This window comes from Rhinatrema bivittatum, chromosome 13, assembly GCF_901001135.1.
Source record: "Rhinatrema bivittatum chromosome 13, aRhiBiv1.1, whole genome shotgun sequence".
Classification (NCBI taxonomy): Eukaryota; Metazoa; Chordata; class Amphibia; order Gymnophiona; family Rhinatrematidae; genus Rhinatrema; species Rhinatrema bivittatum.
The window spans coordinates 69,616,907-69,642,688 of NC_042627.1; the positions used below are offsets into that span (position 1 = coordinate 69,616,907).

The following is a 25,782-nucleotide window of genomic DNA, read 5'->3' on the forward strand; positions in this document are numbered from 1 at the left end:
TCCACCTCCAGAATAACAAAACATACAGGGTATTCTTTTAGGTTAAATTTATTTATTAAAATTTTCAAATCATCAAATATAGGGCCTCATTTTCTAAAGTATCGCAGGCCTGCGATACTTTAGGAAATGAGGGGCGGGTTTCACACCCAATAGCGCCACCATAGGAGGTGTAGCTATTGGGAGCGAACACGGACACGAAAAGGGCCTTACCTTTTCGGCGTCCGCGGCGGCTTCACGGAGTCGGCCCCGGTGACGCCCCGACTCCTCCTCTTTTGGGGCCGACTCTGCCCCCATTTTGGTATCGCACGCGAAAAAGGACATTTCACGTGCGAAACGTCCCTTACCGCGTGCGATACATTTAGAAAATAAGGCCCATAATCAGCAAAAGAGTAGGAAAATAACATATCTATATTTATCTCTCTCTCTCTCTCTCTCTCTCTCTCTCTCTCTCTCTAAATAAAAACATACATGGAGAAAATCAGAATTACCTCATGTATTCTTTTTAAAATAAAAAATGTGCACGTACACCCTAACTGTACCAACTCCATCCCAGAATACCTATTTTTCATGCACATAAATCTAAATAATAATAATAAATCTACATCTAATAATAAATACATAAAAGTATGTGCAAAATCAGGTTATGTGCATACTTTTAAGTACTAAAATCCCCAGGCAATTGTATAACAAGCCATGATTTTGTATACATTCTTAGGGATAATTTTCAAAGCAAACGTTTGTGCATAACTTTGGTGTAACTTATAGTGAAAATTATCCCTACTCTTTTGCTGATTGTATTTGATGATTTTAAAACATTAAAGAAATTTGACCAAAAAAATAGAAGTGTGGATGGAAGTTAACATCTTTAAGTTACACTCACCAAAGAGCAGGTTGAACATTATGCGGATTTACATACACAAACCTGTGCTTTACTGAATTTTAAAAGCCCGGTATGCACAATCAGGGGATGTGTGAACAAGTGGGGCTTGCGCGTGTATGTTAGAAAATAGCCGTGTCCTTGGGCACGGGCTGACTAATGCAAGCATATGAGCGCCCGTGTGCCGGTTTAAAAGTTAAGGTCTATGTGCATAACCGGTTTTAAACATTACCCCAAATGAGATTGTAAGACGAGTTAAAGAAACAGGCCTAGCTAAATAATTCTTAGTAAATATAAAGATATTAATGTTATAAACAGATGAAAGTCTAACAGACATAAATCCACCAAATAGAAGTGAGGCATAAATAGATGAAAAGCAGACTGATGCGCCCATGTACAGTATAGAAAAGAAGCATATGCTAACACATCTTTGCTGTCCTTCCAACGTGACATAATTAGCATCCTATATACCACTCAACCTGCTTATTCTTTAATAAGATTTTATGTCATTTAATTATTACAATGGAGAAATCCTGACATTTATTAGTCTAATGTCACTGAAGTTTATGGAAGAGAGCAATGTGGTAGAAAGAAGGTCACCTTTGTGACAAGGATGAGTTAAGAGGTATGCCTCGAAGTACCGGAATAGATAAGACTGAGGAAAGATATATGTTTATTATGCTCTGCATTCTCGTGTGTAGAGATGTGTAAACAATTGAAAGCTGAATTTGAATCTGGCATATTTCATCCTAGCTCCTTCAATAGAAATGTTGGACTCTCCCAGATCTACCATGGTAATACAGTAACAAAGTAACATAATAGATAGCAGCAAAGAAATATAAGAGCAACATCCCATCAAGGTAGACTTATCCTCAATAAGACAACCCCCCTCCATCAAGATGGCCCCAACCTCAACATCCAGACATCCTCTCTACAACATCCAGGACCCCCCCCCCCCCCCACACACACACACACGCACTAGTACATCAGACATCCTCCCCATCCAATCCTACCTCTCCAGAATGTATCCTTACCATTTCTAAGGGTCCCAGCCTGAAGAGCAACTAGGCAAAGACTGGGACCCTCAGAAATGGTAAGGATATATTCTGGAGAGGTAGGATTGGATGGGGAGGATGTCTGATGTTCTAGTGTGTGTGGGGGGGTCTGGATGTTGTAGAGAGGATGTCTGGATGTTGAGGTTGAGGCCATCTTGATGGAGGGGGGTTGTCTTATTGAGGTTAGTCTACCTTGATGGGATGTTGCTCTTATATTGGGAGGCTCATCTTTCTTGTTGGTGTCAGCTATTTTGATATGGGGGGGGAGGGGGTAGGGGTTCTGGGATTGATGGAAGTTTGTCCTGATCTTGATGACAAAGTTGAAGAGGATGGGGGATGAAAGCCCTTATGCTAACTGGCCTTTTCACCATGGACCAGTTAATATGGGGGATTTTCTTATGTACCATGAGAAGGCTAAACTTTTTGTGTTAGCATGCAACACTTGTGCATGGATAGGTTAGTGCATCCCATGTTATGTGGCGTTTTAGCATGCACGTACATGTTTACCAATGTCCACACTATAATTACAAGACAGGTTTATTGCATAGGCCCCTACATGAGCACAAAGCTTTATCTGTTGTGTTAAAAATAAGTGTGTGTTATATTCTATCACAGTTTTATGTAAGTATCTGTTGAACATTTACAAATAAACCTTGACTATTGACCTTGACCTGTTGGCAGGGATGTGATGAAACCTACTTTTTAGAAAAAGACTGTTGGCTGGTCCTGGACTTTTGAAATCTCTCTTGCCGAATTGTGGCACTTTGGGGGAAACCATTATGATTTTCACAAAAAATATGCCTCCATTCTCCAGTTTTCTGCCCCTTTCTCCACATCATAATTTCCTGTCATTCTTCAATTTCCTCCCTTTGGTCTATGTTCCTGTTTCTCTTTTTTATTTTCCTCTCTCTGTACCCTAGTTACCTCATCATTTATACCTTTTATATAATCTCATGATGAACAGAATGCATTTTTATTTATTTAAAACTAATCGGAGAAAGTTCTTTTTCACTCAATGCACAATTAAACTCGGGAATTTGTGTTTAAAAAAGGATTGGATAAGTTCTTGGAGAAGTCCATTACCTGCTATTAATTAAGTTGACTTAGAAAATAGCCACTGCTATTATTAGCAACAGTAACATGGGATAGATTTAGTTTTTGGGTAATTGCCAGGTTCTTATGGCCTGGATTGATCACTGTTGGAAACAGGATGCTGGGCTTGATGGACCCTTGGTCTGACCCAGCATGGCAATTTCTTAAGTTCTTATCTTCCACTGACCCACATAAGAACATAAGAAATTGCCATACTGGTTAGACCAAGGATCCATCAAGCCCAGCATCCTGTTTCCAACAGTGATCAATCTAGCCCTCAAGTACCTGGCAAGTACCCAAAAATGAAGTAGATCCCATGCTACTGATGCCAGTAATAGCAGTGGCTATTCCCTAAGTCAACTAGATAATAACAGTTAATGGACTTCTCCTCCAACGACTTATCCAAACCTGTTTTAAACCCAGCTGCACTAACCACATCCTCTGGCAATGAATTCCAGAGTGGATTGCAAAAGAACATGCACAATAAAATTATATAATGAAACAGTAAGCCAAAGTAATACAGTAGTATACAGGAAAACAGAAGTACAATAATGCAAGTGTGAGACAGTGGATGCAACCCCTCAGGCTCTGAGCTGCAGAATGCATTAGCCACCTCCTTACACTGTGCACGAGCTCCCGTTACTTTTTTCAATATGCAAAGTATTGTGTGTTGCCATCTCTTTCTAATACATAACTGAAACCCAATCAATTACTCCCTCTTTACTGTCAGTGGCATGTAAAGGTATGGCAGCAATTTTCAAATGCCCATTCATGCGTGTAAGGTCCATTTACACATGTAAAACCTTTTGAAAATGACCTCCTAATATTTCATAAGCACATGCAAGTAATTGTTATTATTTTACGATTGAAATTCCATTGGGGTACTTTCTATCTCTTGATTTTTGGTGGCTATGAATTATTAATTTCAAGTGCTTTACTGCTTTTCTGAGCCATCTGCCCCAATCTCCCCCTCCCCCCCCCCCGACTGATAATCGCCGCTCTGCTATTGTGCCCAAAGTGAAATATGATTCTGTACAAGTCTGTTTCCAACAATATGGTAAGAAGCTCATTCACTTGTATTTTGCTTTAGATTTCAGAACTGGTGGGTGGTTTGGATGTTGCTGGGTTTTCCTGGGAATGCTTTCCACCCATCCTCCTGCTGAGGTGCTGGACTTTCATATGTTTATAAAACATAAGTCACATTATCTTTATGTCAGCAGCATTCATGCTTTTAAATACACAAATAATATTCATATGTCATTAAGTGGAACTTGTGAAACTGAAGTTGACATAGAATTTTTTTTGATGGGATAAAAAATCAGAAGAGCCACAGAATCCATTTATTGAGGTGACCGTAGTAGCATCACTCATGATATGGAACAGAGGAGAAGGCTTGAATAATATTCGTGAATATCTGTTTTGATCAGTCTAATGTAAACTGTTGGTAGGGGACGTCAAAATGATCTACTTTGTGTATGGAAATTTACTCAGTTCTGTAACTTATTTCACGCACTTTAGTTTTACTGAAGTTGAGTACAAACATTTTATGCTTTGAAAATGTAACATAATTTTTCCTCTAGTCAGCAAATTAAGGGATCTATCTATTAAGGTGTGATGCAGGGTAATGCATGTTAATGTGTGTTATTGCTTGTTATTATTAGGGAATAGGCCCCTTTAAGAATAATGGGAGCTGTGGTAAAAGCTAGGGATGTGCAGAGCAAAAGTTTATGTTCATAAGTCCATAAGTCGAAAGGGGGGGTCATTTGCGGTCAATATGGACATATGGAGAATTCCATAAGTTGAGTCTATGTCCATATGTGCAAATAAAAATTTAAACCCCTCACCCTCCTTAATCCCCTCCCCCCCCCAAGACTTACCAAAACTCCCTGGTGGTCCAGCGGGGTCAGGACGCCATTTCTGATTCCTTTGCAAGGAGCACGTGACGTTGGTGTCACGTCGGAGTGACGCGGCGTCACGTGATTCCCCGCGGGTTTGCTCCGGCACCCTCGTTCGACCCAAAAGGAACTTTTGGCCAGCTTGGGGGGGTCAGGAGGCCCCAAGCTGGCCAAAAGTTCCTTTTGGGCCGAACGAGGGTGCCGGAGCGAACCCGCGGGGAATCACTTGACGCCGCGTCACTCCGACGTGGCGCCGACGTCACGTGCTCCTCGCAAAGGAGATCAGAAATGGCGTCCTGACTCCTCGCTGGATCACCAGGGAGTTGTGGTAAGTCTTTGGGGGGGGGATTAAGGAAGGTGAGGGGTTTAAATTTTTATTTTGGATCAACAATCGCGATTTCCAACGTATTCAACATAGCTATGTTGAATAAGTTGGAAATCCGATCGTTTTCGCCTCATCACTTTTTTAAGTTAAAAAAAAAAAAAAGTAGCGTTTTACATTTAAGTTCAAAACGAATGCACACCCCTAGTAAAAGCCGCTCCTTAGTAAATGGAACTCCTTAGAGTATAAAGCAGTGCATTAGCTCAAGGGGTCATCCGTGAAGGCCACAAGCAGGTCTGGTTTTCAGCGTAACCACATTGAATATTCAAGAGATATATTTTCATGCATATGGGCTAAGAAGAAGGGCTAATCTGCATAGGTTGGCTACCCCGAAAACCGTACGTGCATGCGGCCCTCAGGAACTGGAGTTGAGAACTCCGGATTTAGTCACAGGAATAAAGAATACTTCATCCTCCAAGCAAAGCAAACGTCTTTTCCTTTCCTTTTATAGACACATAGAAAACTGGATGGGATTACACACATTAAATGCCGTCGATATGGAATTGTACACCGGACTTCAGAAACTGTGAGTGTTAAAGGAACTTCTCTTTTCTTACATGGACAAGGATGTATCTGCCAGCATTATAACTAGAAAGGATATCAAAAACGAACAAAAAAAAGTGATGTACATGAGGAAGATCCAGGTTTTAGATTTCCATAATGTTATCGCATAATCTCACTCAACATTTTGAAACAAAGTTTAATGCAACTATACAAAGAGGCCTAAAATTAAAATACTTTACATACCAACCATAAATCATGAAATGTTATAGTGGGCTGAGCAGATTGTATACATGATTGTACTTATCACAACTATATATATATATGTGTGTGTGAATACATGTATTTATATGTGTGTATATATATTGTATACACAAAATTATATATCCATATGTATGTATACAATTATATTTTTAATCTATATCTATATACAGATATATATATATATGTGTGTGTATATATATATAAGTTGAAAAAAGTCTAAATATTTATCAGATGTGTTTGCATACATACATGGTCTAAGAACAAGGCCTTAAACTCTGTATTTGTATAATTTGGCTATTCTGAAAAACTGGACCTGAATTTGGCCCAATGGCAAATGCTGTTCACTACCAGGAGGAATATCCTCCATTTGATCCTTGACCCCTAGATTCATCAAATTGCTATAAATATAGCAGAAAAAGCACCTGAGATTAAAAAACAGGCATGGTTAGGAGAACTGTAGGTTTACTGCACTGCATAGATAAATATCTATACGTCGCACATTATTTGTAATTTTAAAATTCACTCCATAATGTTGTAAGTTATGAATATGCCATGTTAACAATTTATTATATCCCAGCTGCAGAAACACTGCTGATGTAATAAACTATTTGACTCTCATACTTAATCTAAGCCCTTGATTGATTATTTCAGTGAATTAAAACAAATCTTCCAATTGCTACATTACTAAATTAAGAATTTACTAATTTTACAAATCATAATATGACCCTGCTGAGTCGGATTCTTCTCCAGAAGAGTCATTATTCACTTTCAATTCATTCTTACCTTGATGCTTTGCCTAACCAAAGAGATGATCTAGACTCCCTTGATCCCCCATGACTATCCCATGCATCCCTACTAGATTTTATATGCCAGTCATATGTTGTTACATATCTGACACTGATTGTCAAAGACACCTGTCATTTGCTCTGACACTCAGGAGTCTGGCTACTAAGCTGCGATAAAAATGATGCATTAACACATGGAGGATAACTGTATAACAGCCCGTATTTTCAAAGTAGACTGAGGCACGTACTGTAGGTCCTCTGTGAAAATCAGCAGGACGGCACATACCTTGGTACAGCATAGACAGACAAGTTTACACATGCTAGGGAGCAGGTGTAAATGTCCATACATTTACAGGCATAATTTTGAAAATCAACAGTACATTTGAAAATGATTTCCTTGCCTCACCTCCCTCCTGGGAATTCCTCTTTGCAGTGCACATAAAAGTACACAGGAAATCACTTTTGTGCATACTTTTATGTATACAACCCCTGGGGGGGAGGGGTAACTTTAAAAAACAATGTGTATACACATAAAACTGTGTGTTACACATGTAAATGCTTTCGAAAATTAGGCCCTTAATTTTTAACGTGCACATTGCTGGCCAAGTGAAATTGATATTGACAAAATAATATGCAGGTTTTGCTGGATTGCACAAATTAATTCACTCCTTAAAAGAAAAAGTTAACTATACCTCGGGAAGTGTAGTTAATGTTTTGCAGTAACCCACTTGCATTTATGATTGGCTATTTAATGCGTTTCTGGTTTCCTGCAGTAAGAGATAATGAGGTAATCTGCATAGTTTTGAATCTTATCACCTTCTTATTATAATTTTTATCATTAAAGTTAACACAAGTGGGTTAATAGCAATTTACGTATGATAGGAGCCCGTGTAAACTAGACCTTAGTGTTAACACACTTTTATAAATAGACTTCTCAGTTTTACTGCTGGATAGCTAAAGAGACCCAATGAATGAAATGCTCTGCCTAGATACTATCAGCTGCTTCCTGATGCATTGATCCCCCTTTCTTCTCCAGTCAACTCCATTCCTTCTCAAGCCTGGGGGAAATTTTGCTCTTTTCAGCCTGGGGGGAAATATCTGGAAGCATAAGTAGTGGTTGCTTTATCTTATTGTGCAACTTGAATTATGAAAAGCATAATTCCTGGGCTCTGTCCCCTACAAGAGTGAAAAAATAGATTTTGTTTTCCCTGTAAAAGGAGCATAGGCCACGTCTTCCCAAAGGACTCCAAATGTTTGCCTTTATTTTACAATTTTTTTCTTGTTTCAAATTTTTTTATTTTAAATAAATGAAACCCCCCCCCCCCCCCCAAAAAAAACAAAAAACGATGAAAAGAAAAACCGTCCACACGCTTAGATGGTAACTTTCAAACAGCTGGCTCGTGTCAAGGGACAAGAACATTTTATAACGCATGCATGTGTGCGCGCGCATGGTATAAAATAGGCTGAACGCGCGCACGTGTGAGCACAATTTTATATGGAGACGCGTGTGGGCGCAAATGCCACCTCTAGCACGTAAGTGGGGGGAATTTTATAAGGGATGCACGCAACGCAGTTACCATTTTCCCCAGTTTGTTCCCAGTTCATCTACCACCCCCCCCCCCCCTAAATAGCTTCCCTTTTACCCTGTTAGGACCAACTCTTAAAACCCCTCTGCCTAGCCTAATTCTTTTATATTACTTATACGCCATCCTTAGCAGTAGTAAAGATAAGCGAGAGGGGACCCTGGTTCGCGCCTGTGCGCGTAAATATGCGCAGACTTCATATTGAAGTCCTGGAACGCCCATGCCCTGCCCAAGCTCCGCCCAGACCACCCCCTCACCCCGCCCCTTTTTCCAAGTTCTTATTTGTGCACGCTCTTGGAGATCCGGGCGCACGTGGGCGCGTTTTAAAATCTGCGCGCGCCCACCCGCCCAACCAACCTTTGTGCGTATCTCCCCACATTGGCGTGTGCCAGGCTTTTAAAACTCACCCCTCAGCATGTAACTCTATATATGGGAATGTAGCGTAACGTTCTTTAGGAGGAGTTGGCATACGTTTATTTTAAAGGGAAAACAAAACCCACTTTTCATTGGAGGGAAAAACAAACCCTCTTAGGTCTCTCCTCCTATCCTCCCCACCATACTCTTATGAAACCTCTTACCATGCTTTTTTCCTTCACAGAGAACGAGCAATCTCCAGTCGCTCCTGCCCTGCTAGTGGTTTGCCTAGAAACGGTGCTGGCAGACCAAGCATTGTTCATTTCTTCTATTCAAAAGTTTCCTGCCTGTGCATGAGCCTGGCCAGTGACCTTGTGTATGGAAGATGATTGACAATAGCACTATATGATAGAGAAAATGAAAAACGTATTTGTTTAATTAAACATCTTGTAACCCGTATCTTCCACGACTTGTTCAGTTCATGCATGAGGCAAGAAACAAGTGCCTGTGTAAGGTGTAACAGACTGAGGGGCCTTTACAATAAAACGAATGCCATTCAAGTCCTTGATTTTCAATAATATATATTATCAGCCTCTAGAAATTTAAAATAAATTGTCCAGAAACGACTGATATTGTGTGATATTATCTACTTTATTAAATTCCAAACATAATTGGAGCAGGGAGCCACACTCAAAATAGTATCATACATTTAGGAGGAGTGTGGAGAGAATGAACATAAGAACACGTCATACTGGGTCAGACCAAGGGTCAATAAAGCCCAGCATCCTGTTTCCAACAGTGGCCAATCCAGGCCATAAGAACCTGGCAAGTACCCAAATACTAAGTCTATTCCATGTTACCATTGCTAATGGTAGTGGCTATTCTCTCAGTCAACTTGATTAATAGCAGGTAATGGACTTCTCCTCCAAAAACTTATCCAAACTTTTTTTTAAACATAGCTACACTAACTGCACTAACCACATCCCCTGGCAACAAATTCCGGAGTTTAATTTTGCGTTGAGTGAAAAAGAACTTTCTCCAATTAGTTTTAAATGTGCCCCATGCTAACTTCATAGAGTGCCCCCTAGTCCTTCTATTATCTGAAAGAGTAAATAACTGATTCACATTACCCATTTTAGTCCTCTCAAGATGTTAAACACCTCTATCATTCCCCCCCTCTCCAAGCTTAATATCCTTAACCTCTTTAGTCTTTCCTCATAGGGGAGTTGTTCCATTCCCCTTTATCATTTTGGTCGCCCTTCTCTGTATCTTCTCCATCACAACTACCGTGTATCTTTTTTAAGATGCAGCGACCAGAATTGTACACAGTATTCAAGGTGCTGTCTCACCATGGAGCGATATAGAGGCATTATGACATTTTCCGTTTTATTCACCATTCCCTTTCTAATAATTCCTAACATTCTGTTTGCTTTTTTGACTGCTGCAGCACACTGAACCGATGATTTCATTGTATTATCCACTATGATGCCTAGATCTCTTTCCTGGGTGGTAGCTCCTAATATGGAACCTAACATTGTGTAACTATAGCATGGGTTATTTTTCCCTATATGCAGCACCTTGCACTTATCCACATTAAATTTCATCTGCCATTTGGATGCCCAATTTTCCAGTCTCACAAGGTCCTCCTGCAATTTATCACAATCCGCTTGTGATTTAACTACTCTGAATAATTTTGTGTTATCTCCAAATTTGATTTCCTCACTCGTCGTATTCCTTTCCACATCGTTTATAAATATATTGAAAAGCACAGGTCCCAGAACAGATTCCTGAGGTACTCCACTGTCTACCCCCCTCCACTGAGAAAATTGTCCATTTAATTCTACTCTCTGTTTCCTGTCTTTTAACCAGTTTGTAATCGACAAAAGGGCATTACCACCTATCCCATTACTTTTTACTTTTCCTAGAAGCCTCTCATGAGGTACTTTGTCAAATGCCTTCTAAAATCCAAATACACTACATCTACCGGTTCACCTTTATCCACATGTTTATTAACCCCTTCAAAAAAGTGAAGCAGATTTGTGAGGCAAGACTTGCCTTGAGTAAAGCCATGCTGACTTTGTTCCATTAAACCATGTCTTTCTATATGTTCTGTGATCTTGATCTTTAGAACAATTTCCACTATTTTTCCTGGCACTGAAGTCAGGCTAACTGGTCTGTAGTTTCCCAGATCGCCTCTGGAGCCCTTTTAAAATATTGGGGTTACATTAGCCACTCTCCAGTCTTCAGGTACAATGGATGATTTTAATGATAGGTTACAAATTTTTACTAACAGATCTGAAATTTGTCAGTTTGTCAATCAGGCCTACCACATCTTCTAGGTTCACCATGATTTGGTTTAGTGCATCTGAATCGTTTCCCATGAAAACCTTCTCTGGAACGGATATCCCCCCAACATCCTCTTCAGTAAACACCGAAGCAAAGAAATTGTTTAATCTTTCCATGATGGCCTTATCTTTAAGTGCTCCTTTAACCCCTCAATCATCTAACAGTTCAGCTGACTCCCTCACAGGCTTTCTGCTGTGGATATATTTTAAAATGTTTTTACTGTGAGTTTTTGCTTCTATGGCCAACTTCTTATCAAATTCTCTCTTAGCCTGTCTTATCAATGTCTTACATTTAACTTGCCAACGCTTATGCTTTATCCTATTTTCTTCTGTTGAATCCTTCTTCCAATTTTTGAATGAAGATCTTTTGGCTAAAATAGCCTCTTTCACCTCACCTTTTAACCATGCCGGTAATCGTTTTGCCTTCCTTCCACCTTTCTTAATGTGTGGAATACATCTGGACTGTGCTTCTAGGATGGTATTTTTTAACAATGTCCACACCAGTTGTGCACTTTTTACCTCTGTAGCTGCTCCTTTCAGTTTTATTCTAACTATTTTTCTCATTTTATCAAAGTTTCCCTTTTGAAAGTTTAGCACTAGAGCTGTGGATTTGCTTACTGTCCCCCTTCCAGTCATTAATTCAAATTTGATCATATTATGATCACTATTGTCAAGCTGTACCACCACCGTTACCTCTCTCGCCAAATCCTGTGCTCCACTGAGAATTAGATCTAAAATTGCTCCCTCTCTCGTTGGTTCCTGAACCAATTGCTCCATAAAACTGTCATTTATTCCATCCAGGAATTTTATCTCTCTAGCATGTTCCGATGATACATTTACCCAGTTAATATTGTGGTAATTGAAATCTCCCATTATTACTGCACTACCAATTTGGTTAGCTTCCCTAATTTCTCTTAGCATTTCACTATCAGTCTCACCATCTTCACCAGGTGGACGGTAGTATACCCTATCACTATAGTCTTCTTCAACACACAAGGGATTTCTACCCATAAAGATTCAATTGTGCATTTAGTCTCATGCAGAATGTTTATCCTGTTGGACTCTATGCCATCCCAGACATAAAGAGCCACTCCACATCCCAGTTGCTCCTCTCTGTCATTTTTTATTCAATTTATTATATAGGCAGCTCATTATGTACATACAAACAAGGTTAACAGTCTCTCGCCAAGGTCCCCCGGCACGAACCCTGTGTTTCGCCTGAAGGTTGAGTCGGGAGGGATGGCACCATTAATAGTGAACGCTACAAATAAGAGGAAAACAGTATTTCAATATTAGAACCACAATACATGGGAAAAATGCTACTAAACAGAAATATGACATACCGGTACCTCTTCAGCTGGATGAAAGCATTATAACATGGAGCACAAACAGACTGACTATTCTTACCAACATCCAATGGTATTAAGGGAACAGAGAAATTCTGGCAGCTCCACTGTCTGACTGTTTCAATACGTCACTAGAGTCGAGAGCTGCTCCACAGGACTGTTCCTCTTCACGAAAGTGGGAGTAAGGAAGATTCTGGGAACCACAGGCCAGTTAGTGTGACCTCCGTAGCGAGTAAATTAATGGAAGCATTGCTAAAACAAATAGTGCAGTTTCTGGAATCCATTGGATTACAGGATCTAAGGCAGCATGGTTTTCAGACATCTCAATTTCTTTTACTGGGTGACCAGAGAGTTACATCAAGGGGCAGCACTAGATGTAGTTTACTTTGATTTTAGCAAGGTCTTTTGCAGGGTTCTGCATAAGCAATTTATAAACAAACTGATTCTCCTAGGTACGGTGACTTACTGTGTTAGAAACTTGATGAGTAGAAGATGACAAAGGATAATGGAGTTCATTCTGAAGAAAGTAGGGTTACCAATGGCGTGCTGCAGAAATCTGCCCTTGGTTCTGTTCTGCTCAACATTTTTATTAACAGTACTATGGAAGTGCTATCGGGGAAATGTTTACCTTTTTGTGTATGACAGCAAATCTGCAATAAATGCATACCAAGGAAGGTGTAGAAAACATAAGGAGGGATCTAGTGAAGCTTGAGGGATGGTTTGGAGACCGGCAACTAAGAAGTAATGGTAAAAATTTGAGTTGCAAAATCCCAAGGGAGCAATACAGTTTAGGGGTGAAGGTCTTCTGTGTGCAATACAGAAGCAGGATCTAGGCATGGTCAGATATTATGATCGTAATGTGGCCCAACAGATAGAGAAGGCAACAGCTAAAACTGGAAGAATCATGGGTGTGTGGGAAAAGAAATAGCCAGCATCTTATACAGATACATTATCACCTCCTTTTAGTCTCTGGTGAACCTCATTTGGTGTATTGTGTAAAGATCTAGATACCACTTCTTCAAAAAGGATATAAACCGTAGATTAGGTCCAGAGAACAGCTTCTAAAATGGTCAATTGTCAAAACACTTCATCATAAAACACATGGGGACAGTCTTAAAGATTTAAACACATTTATCTGGAGGAAAGGAGGAAAAGGAAAGATATGCCAGAGACATTTAAATACCTCCAAGGAATAAATGTACAGGAGGCCAGCCTATTTCAACATAAGGAGGCTCTAGAACGAGGGATCATAGGATGAGGGGAAGAGGGAAAGAGGGAGTCACTGGAATAATATAAGAAAATATTTTTACTCAATGATGAAGGCATGGAACAGCCTCCTAGTGGAAGTAGTGGAGACAATGACAGTATTGGAATTCAAGAGAGTATGGGGCAAGTACAGAAGATCTCTGAGGGGGAGAGGAAGGAACTATAAATTGAGCAGGAGATGTGAATGGGCAGACTGCATGGACTCTATCAGCTTTATTGGATGTCTTGTCTATTTCTTTGTTTCTAGTATTAATGTTTCTGAGAGCTCCTGTTTTATAAGAACACAAGAAGTGCCATTCTGAACAGACCAATGATTTGTTAGGCCCAGCAGTCTGTCATTGGCAGTGACCAATTTGGGACACTTGGAAGTACCCAATATCTCCGAATGGGGAAATCCCTTCCCTGTTGCTCACTTAATAATTCTTAATGGACCTCTCCTCTACAAATTGGTGCAAACCTTTTTTAAACTCATCTTAAGAAGATGGAAGCATGGTCTAATGACAGAATAATAATATTAATAGAATGATACTTATATTTATAAGATTACTTGATGTACACTGCACTGTATGATGGTAATAAGTATTGAGGCAAACGTCCTTGTTCCCAAAGAGCTTAAAGTTTAAGTGGGTACCAGAACCCAAGGCAATGGGAGAGAAAGTTACTTGCCCAAGGTGGCAAGGAGTATCAGTAGGATAAGCGGGATTTGAATCCTGGCTTCCTTAGATCTCAGCCCACTGTTCTAAGCACCAGATCACTCTTCCTGGGCGCTATTGCCGCACTGCTGCACTGCACATAGGGATGTGTACCACATTTGAACAAATATTTCTTCTGTATCACCTCATCGGAGAGTCTAACTAACTCTGGAAATATCCTGTGCTTTCACATTGTGTATACTTATCTTCATTGCTTTTTTTTTTTTTTTTTTTCCAGAGCAATCAAGAACTCAGGACTTAGAAACATTCAGCCACGAGCATTTGCAAAGAATCCTCACCTCCATGTAATGTAAGTGAACAATACGTGCCTGCCTATCGTTTCTCCAGTATTTCTTAAGAGTTTTGTACCTGTGGAAGATTGATCTGGGATCTTTATGTCATTGTGTTACCGATGATGGCTACGACATATAGAACTTTACAACATAACCCAAATGTCCCTGCTACCAACACTTTAAAGATCTTTCACTGTCATTCCTGAAAGTATGTGTGCAGGGCAAAGGAATACGAGAGGTCATCTGGTGACATTTGGAAGTCGACAGCAGCAGGGCAGCAGGGAGTCATGTTTTCTCCTGCCACTGTCTACTTTTAGCATCAATAAAAGGGTTATGCAGAGGGGCACTTGGTAGTGGGAAGAAAGGGGGCAGTAGGGATTAGGACATGACAGACCATCGATCTTGCGGGGGTGGAGGGCAAAGCCAGAAGTGGGGGGTGTGATAAAGGCACAGTGACTCCTTGAGCATTGTTGTATGGAAGGATGTGTGTGTGTGTGTGTGTGTGTGTGTGGGGGGGGTGATCATGCATGGTGGTCCCTTGAGCATTGTGTGTGTGTTTGTGGTGGTGGTAGTGGGGGGGGGGAGGCTTACTGGGGAACAGTGGCCTCTTGTGTATCAGGAGGTGATGGACTCAATTGTATGGGGATTAGTAGGATTGATCAGGGCACAATGGCATCTTGAATATTGTGTGCAAGGGATGGAGGGGACATCAAGGCATGGCAACCCCTTGAGAACTACAAATGGGGTGGCCTCTTGAGCATTATATTGATGGGGAACATGGTATGATTGAGTCACAGTGGAATCTTTATGTGGTGGGTGGTTTGAATGGAGGCACTATATGTTGGACAGAGGACCCAGGGGCAATGTCTCCTCCCAGTGTTAAATGTTAGCATGCCAGCTCAGCAGGCTATTTTATAACATGTATGCATATTAGGGATGTGAATCGTTTTTTGACGATTTAAAAAAAATCGTCAGATATATTTTAAATCGTCAAAAATCGTTCAGAGTCGCGATACAATAGAAATTCCCCCGATTTATCATGAAAAATTGTAAATCGGGGGAGGGGGAGGGTGGGGAAAACCGGCACACCAAAACAACCCCTAAACCCACCCCGACCCTATAAAACGAATCCCTTACCTTCTCCCACCCTCCCGAACCCCCCCAAAACTTTTTACGAGTACCTGGTGGTCCAGTGGGGGCGCGTGGACCGATCTCCCGCTCTCGGTCCATCGGCGCCATTTTGGCTGCCACTCAAAAATGGCGCTGATAGCCCGATAAAAATAACCCCCACCCGACCCTTTAAAAACGACCCCTTAGCTTCCCCCACCCTCCCGATCCCACCCCAAAACATTTTAAAATTACCTGGTGGTCTAGTGGTGGTCCCGGGAGTGATCTCCCGTTCTCAGGCCGTCGGCTGCCACTCATAAAGATGGCGCCGATGGCCCTTTGCCCTTACCATATGACAGGGTATCCGTGCCATTAGCCGGCCCCTTTCACATGGTAGGAGCACTGGCTGGCCGGCGCCATCTTTAAAGATGGCCGCCGCCGTCGTAAAGATGGCCACCGCCATCTTTAAAGATGGCGCCGGCCATCCAGTGCTCGTACCATGTGACAGGAGCCGGCCAATGGCACGGATACCCTGTCATATGGTAAGGGCAAAGGGCCATCGGCGCCATCTTTATGAGTGGCAGCTGACGGCCCGAGGACGGGAGATCGCTCCTGGGACCACCACTAGACCACCAGGTAATTTTAAAATGTTTTGGGGGGGGCTCGGGAGGGTGGGGGAAGCTAAGGGGTCATTTTTAAAGGGTCGGGTGGGGGTTTTTTTTATTGGGCCATCGGCGCCATTTTTGAGTGGCAGCCAAAATGGCGTCGTTGGCCCGAGAGCGGGAGATCGGTCCCCGCACCCCCACTGGACCACCAGATAATCGTAAAAAGTTTTGGGGGGGTTCGGGAGGGTGGGGGAAGGTAAGGGGTTAATTTTAAAGGGTCGGGCCTCACTAAAAAAAACAAACGATGTGAATCTGAACCAATTCTGATTCACATCACCCCAGATCAGATTTTCCCCCCCCTCTAGCCGAACCCGATCGTTAAGACGATCGGGCACACGATTCACATCTCTAATGAATATATATGTTTATGTTATAAAATGGGCGTGTTTCTGGATGCGAGCCAGCAAACACATATACATGTGCACCCACGTGCATGTTTAAAAGTTACTGTCTCTAAGCACAGAAAACAGCATTCCCACCATTTATTTATTTTATTTATTGGGTATTTAGCTCACTCCTTTTCATTGGTAGCTCAATGTGAATTACATTTAGGTACCACAAGAAAATAGAGTTAAACCGCAGAATGCAAATATAGAAACCAAAAAAGCAGAGCATCAACTCATCGCTAAATTTCTTTTATCCTCTCATGGAAACCATTTTTAAGCAATCATTGAAAGGTATAAGCGAGGACCATCATACTGCTAGCCAATGGCTAACCAAGTTTAAGCAAGTAGCTGAAAAACTTCCAGCTTTTTTTCGCTAGAGGTGCTATAATCATAGGACCAGCCTTTTCATGTTTTAATAATTCCAAATTTTTGTTGTTTTAAATTGCATGTAAAACCAAACATTACTTCCCTTTTCTGACATCTTCAAGAGCAAACCTGTGTTTCCAGTCGATAATTCCAGCATTTACAGAAAATCCACACTTGAAATAGAGTCTAAATAACAATCCCCAAAGAAGGAAAAAAAAAGCCTGACATGATCATGTTTCATGCCCCACATCCACACTGCTTCAGGGGCCTCATTCCAAAGAAAGCTGCCAGATAGTTCATATGGCTGTTCACTTAGGTCTCCATGACGTAACGTCGTCAACCGATGCCCCTGAAGCAGTGTGGATGCGGTGGAGTATGAAACATGATCACGTCGGGCTTTCTTCCTTCTTTGTGAATGCCACCTCTGGCCTTCCACCTTTCCCTGATATATCTGAAAATAGTTATGTTCCCTTGCTTTACCTCTATGGTGATCCTTTGTTCCAGATGAGTATTTCCTATCCGGATTTCTTTCCTCGTCTCTTTCAGCTTCTCCAGCTGCTCTTCACTGTGTTCCTCTTTTTGACTTCCTATGTACTATTTGAATGCCACCGGTTTTGCCCTTAGTTTTCTTGGAGATCCAGATCAGTTTCCTTTTCCTCTATCTTTTATTTCCTTTTCTTACATAAAGATTTATTGCCTTTATTATAACCCCTTTCAATTTGCTTAACTGTTATGCCACTTCACCTCATTGTATGTCCCCATTTTTCCCAAAATCTGTATTTTTGAAATCCAGGATCTTAATGCGACCATACCAACTGATGGTTGATGCTGAAGTGGGGACCCACCCTGAAATTAGAGGGAATGTCTCAGTTTGTGAGTAGCAGATCCAGTATTGCTCCTCCCCTTATGGCTTGCATCACCATTTGTCTGAGCATATCCCCTTGAAGGGCATCCACAGTCTCTCTACTTCTTACAAGTTTCTGCAGCAGGCCTACTCCAATCCACATCTGGCAGGTTCAAATCTCCAATGAGCTAAACCTCCCCCTTCCTTCCCACTACCTAAATGTCTTTGGCTAGATCTATTTCCAGTTCTTCTGATCTGGAGGCCTGTAGGACCTCACTGGCATAAATGGAGACGCCATGGTCTTAAGACTGCCAGCAGTGCTGCCTCTTCCTTCCCCAGTGCCTCCTCTAGTTCAGTTGCTTGGATATTGTTTTTACATAGAGTTACTTCTCTCCCTTTATCTGTCATCTCCATCCTTCCTCAATAGGATGTAGCCCAGTATGTCTTAGAAGTAAAACAACTGTTGCTACACTGAACAGAAATTTATTGTGCTAAAATGTATCTATGAGCATGACTTGTATTTTTGTGAACCCATATTGGCAAAATGACTTTTATTCAGTGCAACAAGTAAGGTGTTTTAGTCCTAAGGCTCACTCTCTGGAAGCTTAGGGCTTGCCCCATTTACCTTCAGACCTCTGCAATAGATAAGCTGACTCATCTAAAAGAGGAATTGTCTATGATTTATAAAAAAAACAAAACCCCACCCTCACCAATTTAGTAATATCCAGAATTTCTACCCTCACTTCCACATACGATTCTGAAACCTGGGAAGAAATATCACAAAACCCAGGAACAAATATCACAAAATACCATGCGGTTCAATTTCCAAAGGTGTTATGTGGGTAATCATGTGCTTGCAGTACCAGTAGAAAACTGGCTTTTAGAAATTGCTCAGTCTTTAATGCACGTACTTTTAAGGGGGAATTTTGGCCGAATTAAAGAACATACAGAACTTTGAGTTTCCAATCTCCACATGTGCCCTGCAGACCTGAAATACACAATCAGCAGATTCTTGACAGGAAAACTCCATGGGAAGTTTTCCTGTCCGTGGGTGCAAAGTGTCCTGCAAGCCTGCAGGGATTTTGAAAATATTTCATTGATTATGTTAAGGAACATGTTCTCCCTATTTACCTACATGGATGACCTGCATTGTTAGCCAGTGTTTTATGGTAAAGTTCAACAATTATTTTAGGTGGACATATTTAATCATGTTCCATTTGTAGTCACTTGTTTTTAAGTGTTAGTGATGAAGAAGTAGATAATATATGCCCAAGCTTTATGGCAGTTTCTCTACAATGCATTTCCTTTTATAGTAGCTGACTCAAAAGGTTGATCAGGTTGAAATGTTACTCACTGGTGTACAGTGCTAAACTATAGAGCTATATACCCTAAGAATTTATAAGCCTCATAACTCATATCTTGGCGCACAGTGATAGAACAATTTCTAGTGGTGCTCTAAGCTCTTGTCAATCCTGACCAGAAGGCTGAGATCCATTAAGACACCTTTATGGGATTCTGTACATTGATTAGAGAGCAGAATGGTACTTGGAACCAAGAAGGAAAAGTTGCAAAAAATATTTTATTTTAAAGTTATTTTCTTCTTTTGAAGATAAGCAATGATATAATTTACTTATATTGATCTCCAATGTGTGTGTGAGAGATATCAAAACATACGCTGCCTTCAAAAGACTAAAACTCCACCTTAAGATTCATACACCGCATACATAATCTTCTAAAACTATGACCTCATAACTATGTGTTGCGCCGGTATTGCATATTTAAATATAAAATATAAAGTAGACATAAGCACTGAATAATCACAATGTTGGGGTTTTTTTTAATGACCAGTATATATATATATATATTGCAATAGAAAACCAGTGCAACACACAGTTATGAGGTCATAATCATAGAAGATTATGTATGTGGTGCATGAATCTTAGGGTGGACTTTTAATCCTTCAAAGGTATTGTAAAATTTAAGGCATTGGGTAGCATTTAAGCAAAGCTGAATTTTTGAATTAGCTAAGTCAAAATATTTCCTTAGGAAGGTATGATATAATAGAGGCATTATCAGTTAGTTGACACCTAACATGTAAGTAAAAGTTGATGAAATTGGTCCAGGACTTAAAACAGTAAACCTGATCTCGCTTTTAAAAGCAGCAATGATGTTTCCAGCCATGCAACAGTTTGTACAAGTGTTATAGCATCATAGGTCTGCTTAAATTTAAGTTTCTCTCGGCACACACATTTTAGCTCTTCAATTACTTATGCCTAGTGTAGACTAGATCCATAGTAGGATCCCATTGCATATTAAGTCACACTAGCTCATTCTCAGATTCCCACATTACTGATCATGTTCAAGAATGACACACTTCACTTAACTTCAAATATTAATCAGCATATTATGTGCTCTGCTTTAGCACTTGTTACCATTAATTTTTGTCAAGTAAAGTGGAACAGCAGAGTTATGATCTGAAGTAAATTTGACTGATAAGCCAGTCATCCCCCAAGTGTATTTCTGAAGCTCCTATTCTGCCCTCGGCAGCTTTTCCTGTGAGATTTTAAACATACTTTGAATTACCAGTTGATGCAGGGTTGTCTTCTATTCTGTGCCTAAGTAATAAATGATGCATTTGTAAATCAGTCAGGACATGCTCATACCATGGGATTATCTTGTTCTGTTGAGTTTGGCCAAAACACAAAAAGTATAATAATATGGAATAGATACTTCACAATACAATCTTCTTCACAGTGCAGTTTAATCAATCAGCTGGAGTCTGTGGTGATACATCAGGAGAGAGGTCAGGCAGGCTGGATGAGCTCGATACTCTTTGCCTGCTGTTATATTTTATGATAGTGATAGGAACAGGGTTGAAAGGTTGCAGCACTGCAAACAACCCACCCCTCACTTCTTCAAGAGCCAGAGGCACGAGGAGAGATGAAAAGGAAGAAAGGGTAGACAAGGGAAACACAACCAAACGATATTGTACGCCTTGCGGTGGCCTAGTTGGTATCGATGGATTACAACATTTTTTATTTGATAGCGTACACTCCCCCCAGTTACCCTAGACTCTTTAAAGCGCTCAGAAATGACTCAATTCTTTTATTTTATGACTTGCACGTCATCCATAGCGGACGGGATCTTGGTGCTTGCATCTCATGGCCCCGCCCAAACTATTCCCACACCCTGCCCCCTTTTGAAACTTTTTGAGATGTGCATGCCACGGCATTTACATGCGTATAGGGGCACTATTTAAAGTATGGCTAGCGGGCATAAGCCGGACTTCTTCGCGCATCCCTAAATTCGGCGTGCGGCTGGCTTCTAAAATTCACCTTTAACTGTTTTATTTCCCATTGAAAATGAAGATATCTGTAGAATTTCCAGAGCAAATTGAAAAAGGAAAATGATACAGCCTGACAGTTTAGATAGGGAAAGGTATACTAAAGGGTTTTCCTCATTTTGGGGAGGTTCTTAAAAGAATTTCTGCAGTGAAACAGAGTTTTAGCAGAATTCCTTTCAATTGCTTGCTCAATATGCAAGAAACTTACCTGTGCGTGCCCTGTTTGTGTGTAAGTTTAACCAGACGGAGAGGAGGCCTTCCTGTGAGCACAGTTGGGGAGAGGTTTGCACATGCATGAGCATTTGAAGGTTCACGTCTATGTGTGCAGATTTTCCTGTGCTGACGGGGCAGTGGGTAATAAAATCCTGTGACATAAAAGGTTTCTAAATATCTAGTGCACGGTCTCTCAGTGAGGGCCACAAAGGGGTCCACTGTTCATTATGTCTGCCATGTATATTCATCAGATGTTTTTGCATGCATAGGATCTAAGAACAAGGCTAATTTGCATATAGCATGGTTTACCTTTAAATGTAGACCTGTTTGTGGCCCTTGATGACCAGAACTGAGAAACACTGATCTAGAGCATGGATCATCAGAGCACAGAAGCAGCTCCTCGATGCCTGAACGCTGACGACAAGGCTTCCATTGATCTCCTATAAAGGAAGAGAAATAAAAGAAGGGGGGGGGGGAGGGGGAAGAAAAGGAAAGCAATAAAGTGTGAGTTATTTTGTCCCATGCTGAGCAGTTGCAAGATTTATGACTCCAAATCTCAGCCTGGCTTTGATTCTCCTTAACAAGGAGTTGTCTCATTAGTGGCAAAGAAGCTGGACAGTGGGTGAAAAACTTTCCTGGTGCTTCGCAGAGCATGCATGCAGTAGGGAACCTGAACTTTAGGCCCTCATTAACATTTAACAAATAGATAAACTTTCAAAGCCCCTTTTTTTTCTTAAAACACCTGGCAAACAGCTGTGCTTCCTAATTGCCCAGTTGTTAAATATGCAAATGAAATCTGCTTGGGGAGGAAGAGGAATTCAGTGTGGAGCAGAATAACTTTGAACTGCTTGCCTAGATTGGCCTTTCTGATTTGTGATTAACTCACAGTATGGAACACCATTCCCATCTCCTCAAAAGTATATTCTAGTTTTAAAGTACATTCACTTTTTTTTTTTTAATAAAATAAAATAATGTTACAAGTTTAAAAATAAAATGAAACTTCTGCCCTCCCACCACAAAAAAAGACATTTTTCCTTGTTTGACTTTCATGATGGAAAGTAAAAAAAAAAAGTCTTCAAAATATTAATATTATCCCTCACACACCTGCACCTTATTTATTTATTTATTTATTTATTTATTTATTTATTTAGCTAGCACTTTTATATACCGATATTCAAGTAACAAAGTTACCAATCACTTCGGTTTACATTCCAACAATAACCATGACATGAGAATGCCTTACATTGAACCAGGATGATCAAACTTGGATACAAAGAACTGGGTTTAACATAGTGTATAAGAGGAAGAGACTTGACTGGCAAGCCTAATGCTAGCTAGGTGTAATGCCAGGTAGCTAGATGTAATACCTTCCCCATAAGCCCCCACTGCTCCCAGAGGTATCTTACCCTTTCCTGGCAGATCAATGTGAACTTGTGAATTAGAATAGGGCAGGAGTGATTCCCAGTTTATCCTGCCTTGCCAGGTCCTAGTTCCAGAATTGCACTGGTGGGTTCTGATGCCATCACCATTTTTCTGTATGGCTGTATATCTCTTATCTCTCTCTCTCCCTCTCCAGAGAGATAGATATGCCAACAGGGCAAGATGCTAGCCTAGTTTTATTCCAATTTCAGATAGGGCTGAACATGATTTCAAATTGGTTATGCTGTAAAAACCTAGTATTGAATATTGAGAAAACCAAGATCCTTGAAAACAATCATTTGGCATCCGGTCTGGTTTCTTGGGATTATGATAAAATCACCTCAGTAAAATCTGTGAAATCACTTGGGTCTATTTTTGGCTTCACTTTCAATTTCAAGACCTATATAGCTCAGGTAGCCTATACCACATGAAAAAAAATGCATATGGTGCAGAAATCATGCTAACTATTGGATCTAAAATCTTTAAATTACAAAGTTATTCATGCTTGATAATATTGCATCTGAATTACTACAATAGTCTGTGCGTTGGTCTCCCTGAAAGACTAGTGCACAAATTCAAGTAGTCCAGAATGTGACAGCAATGACTTTGTTGAATCAACCCAAATGCACTCCTTCTGCTCCATTGTTATTGGTTTTCAATTGGCTTCCCAGTAATGTACAACTATGGTTTAACATTTTGATGCTGGTTTTTCGCGTGTTGGAGGGAAATGGCCCTTTCTATTTGAAAAACAAGTTGAAAGCAAGTTGCCCAGCAGGAAAATGCCTCTAGTAAGAGGGTCTTTTTATTGATACTGACTTTTAAAGTTATGAAGAAAACCAGCCTTAATAAGAGCTTTTATCATTGTGGCCCCTTTGTTGAAAAATAAATTATCGATAAATGCCAGGTTGGAGTTGAACTTGGCTTTTCCCTTAAGGTTTTGTCTGGTTTTCTACTATTTGGGCTATTTTTTTTGTCTTTATATGGTTTTTTTTTTTTTTTGTTTAGGATGTTTGTAGTTTTATGTTTTAGTATTGCTTTTACTAAAAATTTTATTTTGTTTTTATTATGATGTATTTTCTGATCCTTGAGATGTGAATTTTTTAATTACATTTTTATTACATCTTTGTACACTGCTTTTGGCATCCTAGAAAGGATAAGAATTTGGTCTAAACATTTTTTAAATATATAACTAAATAAGCAAGATGGTTCTGGGGGAGACTTATGCAGAAGGTCTGGGGAGGAGGGAAATTGAATATTTTGGCATCAGGGGTTGAGGATTCTTGCTTTTTAAATTTAGAGGCAATTTTCAAAGTCACACACATAAAATCTGGTTTTATGCCCAAAAATGGCTTTTTGAAAATAGCCCCACTGGGTATGCATGTAGAAGTATGTGCGTAACCTGATTGTGCTCACATGTTTACCTACATTCATAGTAGGCATTCTGGAGGGTGGAGTTAAGGTGGGGATAGGACTTATACACAAATTTAGGATTTTCAGTCTGCTCGTAAGTTTACTTGCACAAGTTTCTGCATGTGTCATGCTTGCACTAGGGTACTTTCCTCCAGGGTTTTCAAAATGCCTGAAATCGCTTTGAAAATTGCTAGTAGTTTGCGTGTAACAGGTCCATGCAGATGTTACTGCTGGGTGCAATTTTATAAAATGTATTTAATTACATATTATATTCACTCTTTCCAAACATCATGTTCACTGCGATTTACCTGCTCTTCGTTTATTTCAGTTCAGTAAACAAACCAAACTGAACTAAACATTAAATGAACCAAAATACAAAGAATAAAACCCACCCAAAATAAACAAAAAAATAAAAAAATTATCCCTGCACACTCCTAATTTTCATTCAAGTAAATCCACAGAAATGTTTCTTTGTCATCTAAAATATAGGGTGAAGCCTGTTTATGTTGAATGAATGTATCATATAATATAATTGATTAAATAGTTATGCTGAAATCTTATTTTAGCTCATTATGTACATGGAGGGCTAGATTTTAAAAGCCCTGCGCATGTAAATCCTCCCGGATTTATGCGCGCAGGGCACTCGCGCGCCGGCGCGCCTATTTTGCATAGGCTGCCAGTGCACGCAAAGCCCTGGGACATGCGTAAGTCCCAGGGCTTCGTAAAAGGGGCGGGAGGGGGGCGGTCCGGGGCGGGGGCGTGGCGATGGTTCAGGGTGGGCCAGGAGGGCGGTCCCGAGTCCCCCGGCACTGCGGCCTGTGCCGGGGGATGCGAGGCGGCGCGCGCAAGTTACGCCTGCTTCAAGCAGGCGTAACTTGCCCAACAAAGGTAGGGGGGGATTTAGGTAGGGCCGGGGGGTGGGTTAGGTAGGGGAAGGGAGGGAAGTTGGGGGGACGCGGAAGTAAAGTTCCCTCCGAGGGCACTCTAATTTTGGAGCGGCCTCGGAGGGAACGGAGGCAGGCTGCGCGGCTCGGCATGATCAGGCCTTCATGGTACCTACGAGAACAATAACTTTCAGTTAAATTTTGCTAGGGCATCACTGATGATGCTCGTTGACCTCCAGCACTTTTGTTTCTGAACTTTGGAAGAGACGTCATGCTGCAAGTACCAGAACGCGCTGTGACGAGGACAGTCCAACATCAAACAAGTGACCCAAGAGTCAGCTGAAGGAAGGCAATATATTTAGGCTGTCAGATAGGTTTATTACTTCACTGTGGTGGCTTGGAGAAGGGGGCTTAA

The 25,782-nt window shown here is 40.7% G+C and overlaps 1 protein-coding gene across 8 annotated transcripts in view; it reads left to right on the forward strand.

Annotated features, from left to right (window-relative positions):
* The window catches only part of NTRK3 (neurotrophic receptor tyrosine kinase 3), a 932,433-nt gene that overhangs the window by 343,002 nt on the left and 563,649 nt on the right, over positions 1-25,782 (forward strand). For all 8 annotated transcript variants that reach the window (XM_029575291.1, XM_029575284.1, XM_029575285.1 and 5 more), the window contains exons 2-3: positions 5,753-5,827; positions 14,676-14,747. In XM_029575291.1, the coding sequence (XP_029431151.1) occupies positions 5,769-5,827; positions 14,676-14,747 (131 nt within the window). In that variant the 5' untranslated portion in view covers positions 5,753-5,768. The remainder of the gene's footprint in view (positions 1-5,752; positions 5,828-14,675; positions 14,748-25,782) is intronic.